This window comes from Boleophthalmus pectinirostris, unplaced genomic scaffold (genome assembly GCF_026225935.1).
Source record: "Boleophthalmus pectinirostris isolate CB_2022bp ecotype Guang Dong unplaced genomic scaffold, ASM2622593v1 HiC_scaffold_5, whole genome shotgun sequence".
NCBI classification, from domain to species: domain Eukaryota; kingdom Metazoa; phylum Chordata; class Actinopteri; order Gobiiformes; family Gobiidae; genus Boleophthalmus; species Boleophthalmus pectinirostris.
This window is the reverse complement of record NW_026571404.1, coordinates 4,500,272-4,515,271: the sequence shown is the minus strand read 5'-3', so window position 1 is coordinate 4,515,271 and position 15,000 is coordinate 4,500,272. Positions and strand designations below refer to the sequence as shown.

The 15,000-nt window shown below is 44.4% G+C and overlaps 1 protein-coding gene across 1 annotated transcript; it reads right to left on the bottom strand.

The window, feature by feature from the left end:
* Positions 1-1,409: 1,409 nt before the first annotated feature.
* On the bottom strand, positions 1,410-5,813 carry LOC110172759 (histone H3-like centromeric protein A). Its single transcript, XM_020938691.2, has 6 exons — positions 5,694-5,813; positions 4,795-4,890; positions 3,960-4,160; positions 3,224-3,351; positions 3,054-3,128; positions 1,410-1,942 (listed from the first exon to the last, which is right to left on the bottom strand). The coding sequence occupies exons 3-6, from the start codon at positions 4,075-4,077 to the stop codon at positions 1,814-1,816; spliced, it is 450 nt and encodes a 149-aa protein (XP_020794350.1). The 5' UTR covers positions 4,078-4,160; positions 4,795-4,890; positions 5,694-5,813; the 3' UTR covers positions 1,410-1,813.
* Between the last annotated feature and the right edge of the window lie 9,187 nt (positions 5,814-15,000).

Below are 15,000 nucleotides of genomic sequence, written 5' to 3'. Positions count from 1 at the left end.
TTCAAAATAAACCCTGACCTTGGATTAAACGCAGTTATTGTTTTAGCCTCGTTTCCACTGGTCTCCGTGTGGTCCCCGTGTGGTCTCTTTCGCCCGGTCTCCATGGTGACGGACATCGAGAAGGTCGTCGAGGGCGAGAGGTGACGTCATCGTTAACGAGTGGTTAACGAGCTCCTCTGGTAATCACCAAATCCTCAGACCCGACGCTTAATCAGGCTGAAAGAAAAATGTGCATTTCCAGGAAACCTACAGGAAACAGAGAGACCAGAGTTAGACCAGGTTTAGACCAGGTTTAGACCAGGTTTAGACCAGGTTTAGACCAGGTTTAGACCAGGTTTAGACAGGTTTAGACCAGAGTTAGACAGAGTTAGACCAGAGTTAGACCAGGGTTTAGACCAGGTTTAGACCAGGTTTAGACCAGGTTTAGACCAGGGTTTAGACCAGGGTTTAGACCAGGGTTTAGACCAGGTTTAGACCAGGTTTAGACCAGGTTTAGACCAGGTTTAGACCAGGGTTAGACCAGGGTTAGACCAGGGTTAGACCAGGTTTAGACCCGAGTTAGACCCGAGTTAGACCCGAGTTAGACCAGGTTTAGACCAGGTTTAGACCAGGTTTAGACCAGGGTTTAGACCAGAGTTAGACCAGGGTTTAGACCAGAGTTAGACCAGGGTTTAGACCAGAGTTAGACCAGGTTTAGACTAGGTTTAGACCCGAGTTAGACCCGGGTTAGACCAGGGTTAGACCAGGTTTAGACCAGGTTAGACCAGGGTTAGACCAGGGTTTGACCAGGGTTAGACCAGGTTTAGACCAGGTTTAGACCAGAGGTTAGACCAGGTTTAGACCAGGGTTAGACCAGGGTTAGACCAGAGTTAGACCAGGTTTAGACCAGGTTAGACCAGAGTTAGACCAGAGTTAGACCAGGGTTAGACCAGGGTTAGACCAGGTTTAGACCAGATTTAGACCAGATTTAGACCAAGATTAGACCAGGGTCCTGGTCCCATTTTTAGTTTTGGATTTGTGTCTTGGGTAAAACTTAAGCATTGACACAGATCCAAAAGTGGAAATAAATTTGACCCTCTGACCCATAAAAACATCCAAATGTGAACAGAGGACTGACCTTTTGTGGGTGTTGGTTCCAGTGGAACGGCTCTTCTGATCTCCTCACTCTTGTCCAATCAGAGAGCTCCAATCTGCAGCGGCGGACTGTGATTGGCTGAAACTCACAGGCGAAACCAGGGTCCGAACTAGGTCTAAAACTGGACTAAACCAGGGACCAAAGCAGGTCTAAAACTGGACTAAACCAGGGACTGATCTAGGGCTAAACTGGAATAAAACCAGGGACTAAACCAGGGTTAAAACTTGACTAAATCAGAAACAAGGTCCTGGACTAACATTAGGACTAAGCATAAAATTTTTAAAATTTTTATTATCAAAATATGAACATTAAAAACATTTTAAAAAATTTACTTTTAACCATAACGAGGGTTTGAATACAGCTCAGCAGAGATCACGATATTACTCAAACATGCAAGGCTCACATTTATGAAAGAAAACTACACAGAAAAAAACAATCCATTATGCATAAAACCCCCCAAAAAAGCAGAAATATGAGAGTAAAGACTTCGAGCTCGAGATTATTTTGACATTTTGATTGGTCGTTGTGATAAAAATTCTGTTATCGTGTTTAAGAGTCTGTGAAGTCCAGGTAAAACACTCCTCCTCTTCCTCCTTTTTTTGGTCCAGTTGACAGTTCTGATGGTGAAAATCCTCCTTCCTTCCTTCTTTCCTTCCTTCCTTCCTTGGTCCTCGGTCTTCAGAGGCTGTCGACTCCTCGGATGCGCCGGGCGAGCTGGACGTCGCGCGGGAACAGGGTCACTCTTTTGGCGTGGATGGCGCAGAGGTTGGCGTCGGAAAACAGCATCACCAGGAAAGCCTCGGCCGCCTGAAACCAAACACGCGTCAGATGCGTCAGATGCGTCAGGTGCGTCAGGTGCGTCAGATGCCCTCCCGGACGTCGCCGTGCGGTCGGAGTAAACGGCTCCACAGAGTCAAAGTTCTGAGTTCGTGTCGTGTTTCGGTGTTGTGGAGTAACAGATTACATGTACCGGAGTTATGTAATCAGAGTACAAATGATGAGTAACTGTATTCAGTTACAGTTACTGTTTCAGTGAGTGGTAATTGGATTACAGTTACTTTGTTGAAATAAATGGATTACACAGAGGTATTTATATTTATTTGGGCTAAACCAGGACTAAACCAGGACTAAACCAGGACTAAACCAGGACTAAAACCAGATCGACTAAAAAAGACTAAAACCAGGACTAAAACCAGGACTAAAACCAGGACTAAAAACAGGACTAAAACCAGGACTAAAACCAGGACTAAAACCAGATCTAAAACCAGATCTAAAACCAGATCTAAAACCAGATCTAAAAAAAGATCTAAACCAGGTCTAAACCAGGACTAAAACCAGTTCTAAAGCAGGACTAATGCAGGACTAAAACAGGACAAAAAGCAGGTCTAAACCAGGTCTAAACCAGGACTAAAAGCAGGACTAAAAGCAGGATTAAATCAGGTCTAAAACAGGTCCAAATCAGGTCTAAACTAAACAGGACTAAAAACAGGTCTAAACCAGGACTACAAGCAGGACTAAACCTAAAGCAATACTAAACCAGTTCTAAACCAGGTCTAAACTAGGACTTAAACCCAGATCTAAACCAGGACTAAAACCCGTTCTAAACCAGGACTAAAAGCAGTTCTAAACCAGGACCAAAACCAGGACTAAACCAGGACACTAACAGTAGGATGGACATAATTTACGCAGCAGTGATCTTTTGCCTTTGTACAGCAGAACGGCCCTCGTCACTGATGTGTGTGTCGTGTGTCTTGCATCTTGTGTCGTGTTGTGTGTCGTGTGTGTGTGTGTGTGTGTGTCGTGTGTGTGTGTGTGTGTGTGTGTGTGTGTGTGTGTCGTGTGTGTGTGTCGTGTGTGTGTGTCGTGTGTGTGTGTGTGTCGTGTGTCTGTCGAGTGTGTGTTGTGTTGTGTCGCTCACCTCCTGCAGAGCCAGCAGAGCGTAGACCTGCCACCGGTAAGACTCTCGAGTAAAACCCTGACAGATTTCACGAACCTGAAAGACGTTTAGAACAGAACTCAGACTGAAACCGTGTAAAAATAAAACCCTTTAAATGTATTTATAGATCTGGGTCCGAGTCTGGGACTGACCAGTCGGGAGAAGGGGCCTTTACGCAGCAGCAGGTTGGTGCTTTTCTGGTACTGGCGGATTTCTTTGAGCGCTTTGGTCCCGGGTCTGTACCTCCTCTTCTTCCGCGGAGACGCTCCAGGGGGCGCTCCTGCACACACACAGAATTAAGACTGAATTTAGCCCCAGTCCAGGTCCGGTCCCTGGTTTAGACCCTGGTCTAGTCCTCAGTTTAGTCCCTGATTTAGGGCCAGTCCCCGGTCCAGTCCCCGGTCCAGTCCCCGGTCCAGTCCCCGGTCCAGTCCCCGGTCCAGTCCCCGGTCCAGTCTACTCCTCGGTTTATTCCCTCTCTAGTCTTAGTCCCCTCTCTAGTCCCCTCTCTAGTCCCCTCTCTAGTCCCCGGTCTAGGTCCAGTCCCCGTTTTAGTCCCCGTTTTAGTCCCTAGTTTAGGTCTCGTCCTCGGTCCAGTCCCCTCAGTCCAGTCCCCGGTCCAGTCCCGTCCAGTCCAGTCCCCGGTCCAGTCCCCGTTGTAGTCCCCATTTTAGTCCCTGATCTACTCCTCGATTTAGTCTCTAGTTTAGGTCCAGTCCTCAGTCCAGTCCCCTCTCTAGTCCCCGGTCTAGTCTTCGGTCCAGTCCCCGGTCTAGGTCCAGTCCCCGGTCTAGTCCCTGTTTTAGTCCCCATTTTAGCCCCTGATCTACTCCTTGGTTTATTCCCTAGTTTCCTCAGTCCCTCGGTCCCCGTTTTAGTCCCCGGTACCTGAGGCTCCGCTGCGCCTGGGCGTGGGTGTGGGCGGTGTGGGCGGTGGGGGCGGTTGAGGCGGTCGTCTTTTGGGGTTGGCGCCTTTACGGCGACTCGATGAAGTGTCGTGCCTCATGACCTCGCGGCTCGGAGGGTCAGGGGTCAGAGGTCAGAGGTTTTATACAAGAAACGTCCCAGGAGTCCCTTTTTCTCTGCCAACTGTAAAAAGAAGAAAAAATATTGTCATTTGTTCAGGTAAAATACAGAAAAGCTGCTTAAAAAAAACAACCAAAACACAAAGAAAATGTGACTAAACCAAGTACTAGGCCGGGACTAACCAGGTACTGACCAGGACTAGACCAAGGTACTAGGTACTAGAACTAGACCAGGGACTAAACCTGGTACTAAACCAGGTACTAGACCGGGACCAACCACCACAAACCAGAATTTTCAAAGTACAAATCTTATTTACGTTGCTTCTCTGTTAAGAAGGACGGAAAAATACAGAAAAATACAGTTTTCTAACCCTTAAATAGATTTTAGAATAGAATATTTGGGCTTCAAAAAAAGTATAATTTATGATGAAATGTGTAAAATATCTGTAGATGAAGTAAAAAACTGCTGTAGATTTATGTAAAAATGTGTCCAAATAAAAACTTAAAATGTGGATTAAAATGCTTAGTGTCTATTAAGTGAGTCACCTCTTGTCAAATCAACAAATAATGTAAAACACAATTATAAACTGGACTCTGAGATCAGTCACATGTATCAGTGATTTTCATTTTTCATAATTTGTGATATTCTGAAGTTAATCTTAGTTTTCCCGTAAAAGTCGTAATATGTTCCACTTCACTTTTGCCTCCAGCCGCCTCCTGTCCTCCCGACTCTGTTCCAGTGGGTGATGGTTCTGGTGAGACCTGCCCTGGTCTTGTACCGATGACTCTCTTCACTGTGAAGACAAGAACAAAAGAGTCAGATGCCCTCCCATCCTCCTGAACCCCTGAGTGTCAAATGCCTGTTGTTGTGTAGCAGAAAAACAGATCTAAAACTGGACTAAACCAGGGTCTAAACCAGGTTTGAAACTGGACAAAACCAGGTCTAAAACTGGACTAAACCAGGAACCCAGGTCTAAACCAGGACTAAAACTGGACTAAACCAGAGTCTATCCCAGTGCCTAACCCAGGTCTAAAAGTGGACTAAAACTGAACTAAACCAGGGTCTAAATCAGGTCTAAAACTGGACTAAACCAGGGTCTAAAACTAAACTAAACCAGGGTCTAAAACTAAACTAAACCAGGGTCTAAAACTAAACTAAACCAGGGTCTAAAACTGAGTCTAAAACTAGACTAAACCAGGTCTAAAACTAGACTAAACCACGGTCCAAACCAAGACTAAAACTACAACTTAAAGCCGAGGCCCTGATTTTCAAACCATGTAATTCTGTAATTTTAAATGTTTTTGTTTACAATTATTTTATTCTATATAAAAGGCAATGATAAAGCTAAAACATAATTATGTAAATGTACAAGTCAAAATAAAATAGAAAAACAAGTAATAATAGAAAAACAACAGTAACAGGTTCGTGTTGTAAAAATTATAACAATTTAACAGATTTTTGATTAGAAATGTGAACAAATCGTGCGTCAAGCACCGAGGTTATATTGAAAGTTAGTTAGTTTGTTTCACTTTTTTAAATGCACAAAAGCCTTTTAGCAAACCTTCCCTTTTGAGTATCTTTATAAAACCCTCTTACCTTCTCCCGAAAGTAAAAAGTTTCCCGAAATCCTTAAATTTAAAGTTTAAATGTCCAAAAGTGTCGGAGCAGAAGAGGAAAACAGCCCGCAGATTCAAACAACGCGTCTACTCCGACTCGACCAATCAGCGGCGGCCCTGAAGAACACGTGACCGCAGAAGGGGCGTTTGCGATGCGTCACACTAAATGGGCGGGGTTAACGGTCTCATTCGAAAATAAACGTAAAGGAGTTTAAACGCGTGTTCCCCGTGTAGAGTTTAAACGTACCTTTATTAAAAATACGGGAGGGACGTTTATTTATTTTTATTAATTAATTAATTATTTTTTATTATTATTATCATTATTTTTATAATTACCTTATAAAAGTATATAGTTCACATGAATATAAAATAAATGCAAAAAAAAAAAAAAAAAAATAAAAAAAGTAAAAAAAGCCCATTGTCCATATGGAAAGATTTAGTCAAAAAATGTTTTAGTTTCATGTGAACACTTTTTATTTAAGTTTAGTGTCACCAAACAACGTCTCTGTAGATCGTTTAAAGATCTATTCCTTACTATCAATACAATATAAAATATAAAATACTATATTTTAGTCTCGTATTTTATATTTTCTTGGATTCTTTATGAATGTGTGCTGTTCCTCCACATGAACACTAGATGGCGACATCACTCCTTCACAAACCAAACACACGAACACGATGACATAATTTAAACACCAAAAACCACTGACCATCTAAACCAGGACTAAACCAGGTCTAAACCAGGACTAAACCAGGTCTAAACCAGGACTAAACCAGGTCTAAACCAGGTCTAAACCAGGACTAAACCAGGTCTAAACCAGGACCAAACCAGGACTAAACCAGGACTAAACCAGGTCTAAACCAGGACTAAACCAGGTCTAAACCAGGTCTAAACCAGGACTAAACCAGGACTAAACCAGGTCTAAACCAGGTCTAAACCAGGACTAAAACAAGACTAAACCAGGTCTAAAATCTAAACCAGGACTAAACAGGTCTTAAACCAGGTCTAAACCAGGTCTAAACCAGGTCTAAACCTAGGATCTAAACCAGGTCTAAAACCAGGAACTAAACCAGGTCTAAACCAGGACTAAACCTAGGTCTAAAAACCAGGATCTAAAACCAGGTCTAAACCAGGCTTCTAAACCAGGACTAAACCAGTCTAAACCTAAAACAGGACTAAACCAGGTCTAAAACCAGGTCTAAACCAGGACTAAACAGGACTAAACAGTCTAAAACAGGACTAAACCAGTCTAAACCAAGTCTAATCTAGGACTAAAACAGTCTAAACCAGGACTAAACCAGGGTCAGGACTCAGGTCTAAAATCAGGACAGGTCTAACTCCAAACTAAAAAGGTCTAACAGGACTACTCCAGGTCTAATCCAGGACTACACCAGATCTAAACCAGATCTAAACCGGGTCTAATCCAGAGATAGATTCTATTAAATATCCAGTCCGTTTAATTTGTGGCTGAATCACATTTAAACTGGAGATGATTTTATTTCCGTTTGTTGTGGGTAAATGTTGACAGTGGCGTTAATGAAAACCTCTGTAAATCAGTGAACAAATGTAAATAGTTTTTATTCTTCCTGAGTGGAACGTGAACGAGCGAGGGAGCGAGTCGAGGAGCGAGGAGGGCTGTCGCAGACTCACTGGAGCACAAACACGCCGCCGGACGCTGTAATTAGTTTGTGAACGGCACGAAACACGAGCAGGATTCACACAAAGACAAAAAAAAAAAAAAAAAAAAAAAAAAAAAAAGAAAAAGAAAAAGACGAGCTGAACCGGAACCAGTGTGACGAACTTTAACAGGTTTATAAAATATTTAAAAGGTTCAGGGACATATTTTAATTTAAATTTCTGAAATTATATATTTATGATTTATTTATTATATTATTATTTATATTTATTATTTATATTATTTTATTTTATTTTTATTTTAATTTAAATTAGGATTAAACCAGGACTGAACTTGGACTGAACCAGGACTAAACCCGGACTGAACCAGGACTAAACCAGAACTAAACCAGGACAAAAACAGGACTGAACCAGGACTAATCCTAGGACTAAAACAGGTCTAAAACAGGACTGAACCGGGACTGAACCAAGACTGAACCAGGACTAAAACAGGACTAATCCCAGGACTAAAACAGGACTAAACCATGGACTAAACCAGGAACAGGACTAAACAGGAGGACTAAAAACTGGGACTAAACAGGACTAAAACTGGACTAAACCGACTAAACCAGGACAAGGACTAAACTAGGACTAAAAACTAAACTGGGACTGATCCAGAACTAAAACAGGACTAAACCTCGACGAAACCAGGACTAAACCAGGACTAAATCAGAACTGAACCAGGACTAAACCAGGACTAAACCAGGACTTAACCAGGACTAAACCAGGACTAAACCAAGACTAAACCAAGACTAAAACAGGACTAAACCAGGACTAAATTAGGACTAAAACAAAAAACAGGACTAAAAGAACAGGACTTAAAAACAACAGGACTAAACCAGGACTAAACCAGAACTAGAACAGGACTAAACCAGAACTTAAACAAAACTAAACCAGGACTGAACCAGGACTAAACCAGATCTAAACCAAGACTAAACTAGGACTGAACTGGGACTGATCCAGAACTAAAACAGGACTAAACCTCGACGAAACCAGGACTAAATCAGAACTGAATCAGGACTAAACCAGGACTAAACCAAGACTAAACCAGGTCTAAACCAGGTCTAAACCAGGACAAAAATAGGACTGAACCAGGACTAAAACAGAACAAGACTGAACTAGGACTAAAACAGATGAAGAAAACTGGGACTTTTTCTAATTTTTCTAGTTTTTTTCCCACTTGAAGTTTTCCTCTCATGTTTCCAGACGTTTTCGTGGTTGGTGACGTGTTTTTGTTTTTGAAAAAGGAGGGATGACAGGAGGAGTGTGACTCTGCTCGTGTGAGTCTGAGCGAAGGACGATCTGCACTCGTTTTGTCATTAGTAAAAAAAAAAAAAAAAAAAGAAAAAAAAGAAAAGAAAACAGCCCCCGAAGCCAAAGGACGAAGTAAAAATAGACTCATTAGAAATTTCTGTGTGGAAGTGTGAACCTCTCTCTCTCTCTCTCTCTCTCTCCTTCTCTCTCTCTCTTTCTTTCTTTCTTTCTCTGTCACTTGCTCTCATCACTCTCTCCCTCTTTTCTTCTCTCCTCATGTCTCTCTCTTCCATCTGTATCACTCTCTTTTTCCATCAATCATTCTCACCCTCTCTTTCTCTTGTTCTTTCTCTCTCTCTCTCATCTCTCTCCCTATCACTCTTTTCCTCCTCTCTTTCTTTCTTTCTTCATCACTCTCTCCGTCTTTCTCTCTCCATCACTCCCCATCTTTTTCTCTCTCTCATTCTCTCTCTCTCTCTCTTTCTTTCTCTCTCTCTAATACTGACTCTTTTTCTATCTGTCACTCTCATCTCTCTCTCTCTGTTTCCCTCTCTCATCATCACTCTTTTCCTCCTCTCTATCACTCTCTCCCTCGCTTTCTCTGTCTTCGTCGCTCCCCCATCTCTCTCTCTCTCTCTCTCTCTCTCTCTCTCTCTCTCTCTTCTCTCTGTCACTTGCTCTCCATCACTCTCTCCCTCTTTTCTTCTCTCCACATGTCTCACTCTTTTCCTCCTCTCTTTCCCTCTCCATCACTCGCTCCTTTTTCTCTCTTCATCACTCCTTCTCACGCCTCTCTTTCTTTCTTTCTTCTTCTTTCTCTCTCTCTCTTCCATCTGTATCACTCTCGTTTCCCTCCCTCTTTCTCTCTCTCTCCTTCTCTCTCTCTCTTTCTTTCTCTCTCTTTCTCTCTCTCTCTTTCTTTCTCTTTCTTTTCTCTGTCACTGCCTCTCATCACTCTCTCCCTCTTTCTTCTCTCCTCATGTCTCTCTTCCATCTGTATCACTTCTCTTTTTCCATCATCATTCTCACCCTCTCTTTCTCTTGTTCTCTCTCTCTCTCTCATCTCTCTCCCTCACTCTTTTCCTCCTTCTTTTTTCTTCATCACTCTCTCCGTCTTTCTCTCTCCATCACTCCCCATCTTTTTCTCTCTCTCTCTCTCTCTTTCTTTCTTTCTTTCTTTCTTTCTCTCTCTCTAATACTGACTCTTTTTCTATCTGTCACTCTCATCTCTCTCTCTCTGTTTCCCTCTCTCCCCATCATTCTTTTCCTCCTCTCTATCACTCTCTCCCTCGCTTTCTCTGTCTTCGTCGCTCCCCCATCCTCTCTCTCTCTCTCTCTCTCTCTGTCACTTTCATCTCTCTCTCCATCACTCCTTTCCCCCTCCTCTCTTTCTCTCTATCCATTACTCCTCCATCTCTCTCTCCATGTCAGTCTCTTTCTTTCTTTCCTTCTCTCTTTCTCTCTCTCTCCAATACTCTGTTCCTTTTTTTCTCTCTCTTCATCACTCCGTATCTCTCTCCCTTTCCCTCTCTCCCCATCACTCTCTCTAATTCTCTCTCTCTCCTTGTATTTCTCTCCTCCATCTGTATCAGTCTTTCTTTCCCATCGCTCTCACCCTCTTTCTCTCCCTTCTTTGTCTCTCTCCTCTCTCTCCCTCTCTTTCTTTCTCTTTCCAATACTCACTCTTTCTCACCTCTGTCATTCTCATCGTTCTCTCCATCCCTCCCCCCATACTCTCTCTCTCTCTCTCACTCTCTCATCACTCTTTTCCTCCTCTCTTTCCTTCTCCCTCTCTCTCTTTCTTTCGTTCCTCTCTCCATCGCTCTTTTTTCACTCTTTCCCTCCCTTCTTCTCCAACACTCATCCTCTCTCTCTCTCTGTCACTCTCTCCCTCTCTCTCCTTCTCGTTCTCTCTTCCATCTGTATCAATCTTTTTTTCTCCATCACTCCCTCTCTCTTTCTCTCCCTTCTCTCTCTCGCTCTCATCTCTCTCTCATCACTCTTTTCCTCCTCTTCCATCGCTCTCTCCCTCTTTCTCTCTTCATCACTCCCCATCACAATCTCTCTCTTTTTCTCTCTAATCCTCCCTCTCTCTCTCTCTCTCTCCTTCTCGTTCTCGCTTCCATCCGCATCACTCTTTCTTTCTCTGTCACTCTCACCCTCTCTTTCCCTCCCTTCTCTCTTTCCCTTTCTCTCTCTCTTTCCATCACTCAATCTCTCCCTTCAGTCTCTTCCTCGCTCTCGTCGCTCTCTCCATCATTCCTTTCCCCTCTTCCCTTTCCCTCCCTCTCTCCATCTCTCTCTCTCTCTCTTTCATTCTCCTTCACTCTCACCCTCTCTCTCTCTCTCTCTCTCTCTCTCTCCAATACTGACTCTTTTTCTGTCTCTCTCTCTGTCATTTTCGCTCTCATCACTCTCTCCGTCACTCTTTTCCTCCTCTCTTTCCCTGTCCATCATTCTCCCCCTCTTTCTCTCTCTTCATCACTCCCCATCTCTCTCTCTCTGTTTCCCTCTCTCCCATCTCTCTCTCTTTCTCTTTTTCTCTCTCCATCACTGTTTTCCTCCTCTCCTCCTGCTCCATCCATCTCTCCATCACAAAAAACAGAATAAACACGCATGCTTCTCTCTCTCTCTTCTCTCTCTCTCCTTCTCTCGCTCCGTCCATCTCTCCATCACATCACATCTCTCTCTCTCTCTCTCTCTCTCTTCTCTCGCTCCGTCCATCTCTCGGTGACAGAGGAGCGACAGAATAAGCGCGTGTGGCTACAGACGAGTGGTTTTGTCGTTTTTTAAAGAGCTGCTGTCGTCGTGTTTTTCTCTGATGTAAATCAGATCTGATCCTTTCACAATAAAAGCCTGAACCTGACAAACACAAACCAGGACCACAGATGACCAGACCAGATGAGGACCACCAGGACCAGACCAGACCAGACCAGGACTAAGACCAGACTGAAACCAGACCAGAGACCAGACCAGGACCAGGACCAGGACTGATGACCAGACCAGACCAGGACCAGGACCAGACTGACCAGAGACCAGACTGAGACCAAACCAGACCAGGACCAGACCAGACCAGACCAGAAGACCAGACCAGACCAGGACCTGAGACCCAGACCAGAACCAGACCAGGACCAACCAGACCAGCACCAGACGACCAGACCAGACCAGGAGACCAGACCAGAAGACAGAGACCAGAACCAGACCAGGGACCCAGACCAAGACTGAGACCAGACCAGGACCAGACCAGAGAGACCAGACCAGACCAGACCAGAACTGAGACCTGAGACCAGGACCAACCAGACCAGGACCAGACCTGAGACCAGACCAGACCAGACCAGACCAGGACTGAGACAGACCAGACCAGACCAGACCAGAGACCAGACCAGACCAGACCAGGACCAGACCAGAGACCAGACCAGACCAGACCAGACCAGACCAGACCAGACCAGACCAGAGACCAGACAGACCAGACCAGACAGAGACCAGACCAGACCAAGGACCAGACCAGACCAGACCAGACCAGACCAGACCAGAGACCAGACCAGACCAGGAGACCAGGACTGAGACCAGACCAGACCACAGAAACAGACCAGAGACCAGACCAGGACTAAGACCAGAGACCAGACCAGAGACCAGACCAGGACTAAGACCAGACTGAAACCAGACCAGAGACCAGACCAAGACCAGACCAGACCAGACCAGACCAGACCAGGACAGACTAGACCAGACCAGAACCAGACCAGGACCAGACCAGAACCAGACCAGAGACCAGACCAGGACTAAGACCAGACCAGACCAGAGACCAGACCAGGACAGACCAGACCAGACAGACCAGACACCAGACCAGACCCAGGACCAGAACCAGACCAGGACCTAGACCAGACCAGACCAGACCAGGCCAGACCAGACCAGACCAGAACCAGACCAGGACTGAGACCAGACCAGAACCAGACCAGAACCAGACCAGACCAGACCAGACCAGAGACCAGACCAGGACTGAGACCAGACCAGAACCAGACCAGAGACCAGACCAGGACCAGACCAGGACTGAGACCAGACCAGACCAGAACCAGACCAGGACTGAGACCAGACCAGACCCAGGACCAGACCAGGACTGAGACCAGACCAGGAACAGACCAGAACCAGACCAGGACTGAGACCAGACCAGAACCAAACCAGGACTGAGACCAGAACTTAGACCAGGACCAGACCAGGACTGAGTCTGGAACCAGACCAGGACCAGACTGTGACTGAGGCCGGGACTGAGACAGGGACTAGGACCGGGTCCAGACCAGGTTCCTCAGACCTGGTTCAGTCCAGTATCACAGTTTAAGTTTAAGGTGGCTGTGTGTTTAGCACTCGTGCCTCACAGCAAGAAGGTTCTGGGTTTGATCCCCGGGTCGTCCAGGTCTTTCTGTGTGGAGTTTGCATGTTTCTCCGTGTGTCTGGATGAGTTTCCTCTGGGGGCTTCGGTTTCCCCCCGTTACACCTGGACTCACTGATTCAGATTATTAGTTGTTTTGTTTTCTTTTGTAGTAAGTTGTAATTAGTCTTTGTTGGTGTAGTTTTTGTTTATGGTTTATTTTTGTTTGTGCAGAGCCTATAAATACGGCTGTTTGTCCGTGGCGCCTTGCCCCGCCCGGCCCCGCTCGCCTTGCTCGCTCCAGTCTCCGTGGGGTCGCCCTGAGGGTGGCCTCGCCCCTGTCAGGCAGGTGCAGGGTGGGCTCCATGTAGCCTGTTTTAGCCGTTAGCCTGTTTTGACCTGGTGGGAGCGTCTGTCCTGTTTTCACGTTTCTTTTGGGTTCAGGTTGGTTTGGGTTTTTTCTTGTCTTTAGTTCCAGGCGCTGGCACCGGCTTCTTCGGCCCTGTACGGGGTTGGCTGTTTGTCCACCTTTTGTTCTGTTTGCTCGCCATTATCTTTACTTTTCATTATTTTTTCTGGGCACGGGAGGGTTTTTAAATTTCTTTAAAAAGGTACAAAAAAAGTAAATCAATTAACCCTCTCCAGGCAGGCGTTGCAGATTTGCAACAACTAAATGCCAATTACCTACTTACTGCACATTTATATTTTATGAGCCTTTTTAACTCAGGAGCCTTGTTTCTCATCCACGCTGATAAACGTGGACGATGCAGACTGTGCATGTGGCTCCACGCAAACGACCTGCCAGAAGTGCAAAGTACTTTTGTTGTTTACAAAGGATAAACATTGTTTCTTGCAGCACCACATGAAACAAGTGATGTTGTTCTACCACTGTAAAGCTGTTACACTGTGCTTTATGTTTTCATTGTTATGAAAAGTGGTTTACACATAAAGTTTGCGTTCATATCATTTTCAGTCTTCAGTTTTAATTTACCAAACCGGACCAATGCTGCAAATCTGCAACATCCCAGACACACTGGATGTGAAGGTCTCTAAAAAAAAAAAGTCAGGGTTGTATATTACTGCTCCATATGATCATTTCCGCCAAATATCAGATTTTTCCTGTTACTAAAAATGTATTTGAGCCTGAGAGGGTTAAGAACCAACGATAAATAAAAGAAATTAAAGAGCCATATTTCGACTCCTGTGTCCTTTTTAAATACACACATTCCCATCAACACAAAACATGCTCCAGGTCTCAATAAAGGTGATAGTCAAGGTCAGATAAAAACAATCAATGAATCTGCTCAGGGACGACAGGTGGAAATCATCACTGATGCTACAACCTGATGTACAAAGCATCTCTCCTGTTAAGGTTAATGCAAAAACTGTGCACTGTCCCCGTCTCAAATAAATAAATAAAATAAAATAAAGTCACGTAAAAGGGAAACGGTCGTTATCTGTTTTTTCCATTTTTCATTTAAACACAAAATCAAAAACTGAAAAAACAAATCATTATCTGTTTTTTCATTTTGCTTTTGGAGACAAATAACGAAGAAAATGAAAACGAACGACACACAGTTTCCTCACCTCTGCACACTGGAGTCAAACGTCTGTACATATTCACATATATGTATAAACGTGTGCCTATTGTGGGATTTTAATTTAAAATTGTGGAAAAATAAAACAGAAAATTGAAAAAAATGTCAAATATATTGAGCTGTGGCAGTTACTTTGTGCAGCAGAATGAAAGCGAGGACAGACCAGACTCAGACAGACTCGAGATCCACAGGAGCCCGAGGGAGAAACAACAGAGGACACACCGGCCCATCAAAACCGGGACTGGACTGAGACTAAACCAGGCGCTGGGCTAAAAACATAAAAAAACATAAAAAACATAAAAAAACAAACAGCGGTGGTTCTTTCTTTTGAAACAGTTTGCAGAGGTCCAGAGTTATTCCTCGCTCACCTTTTGCATTCAGAACATTCTAAAGTTTC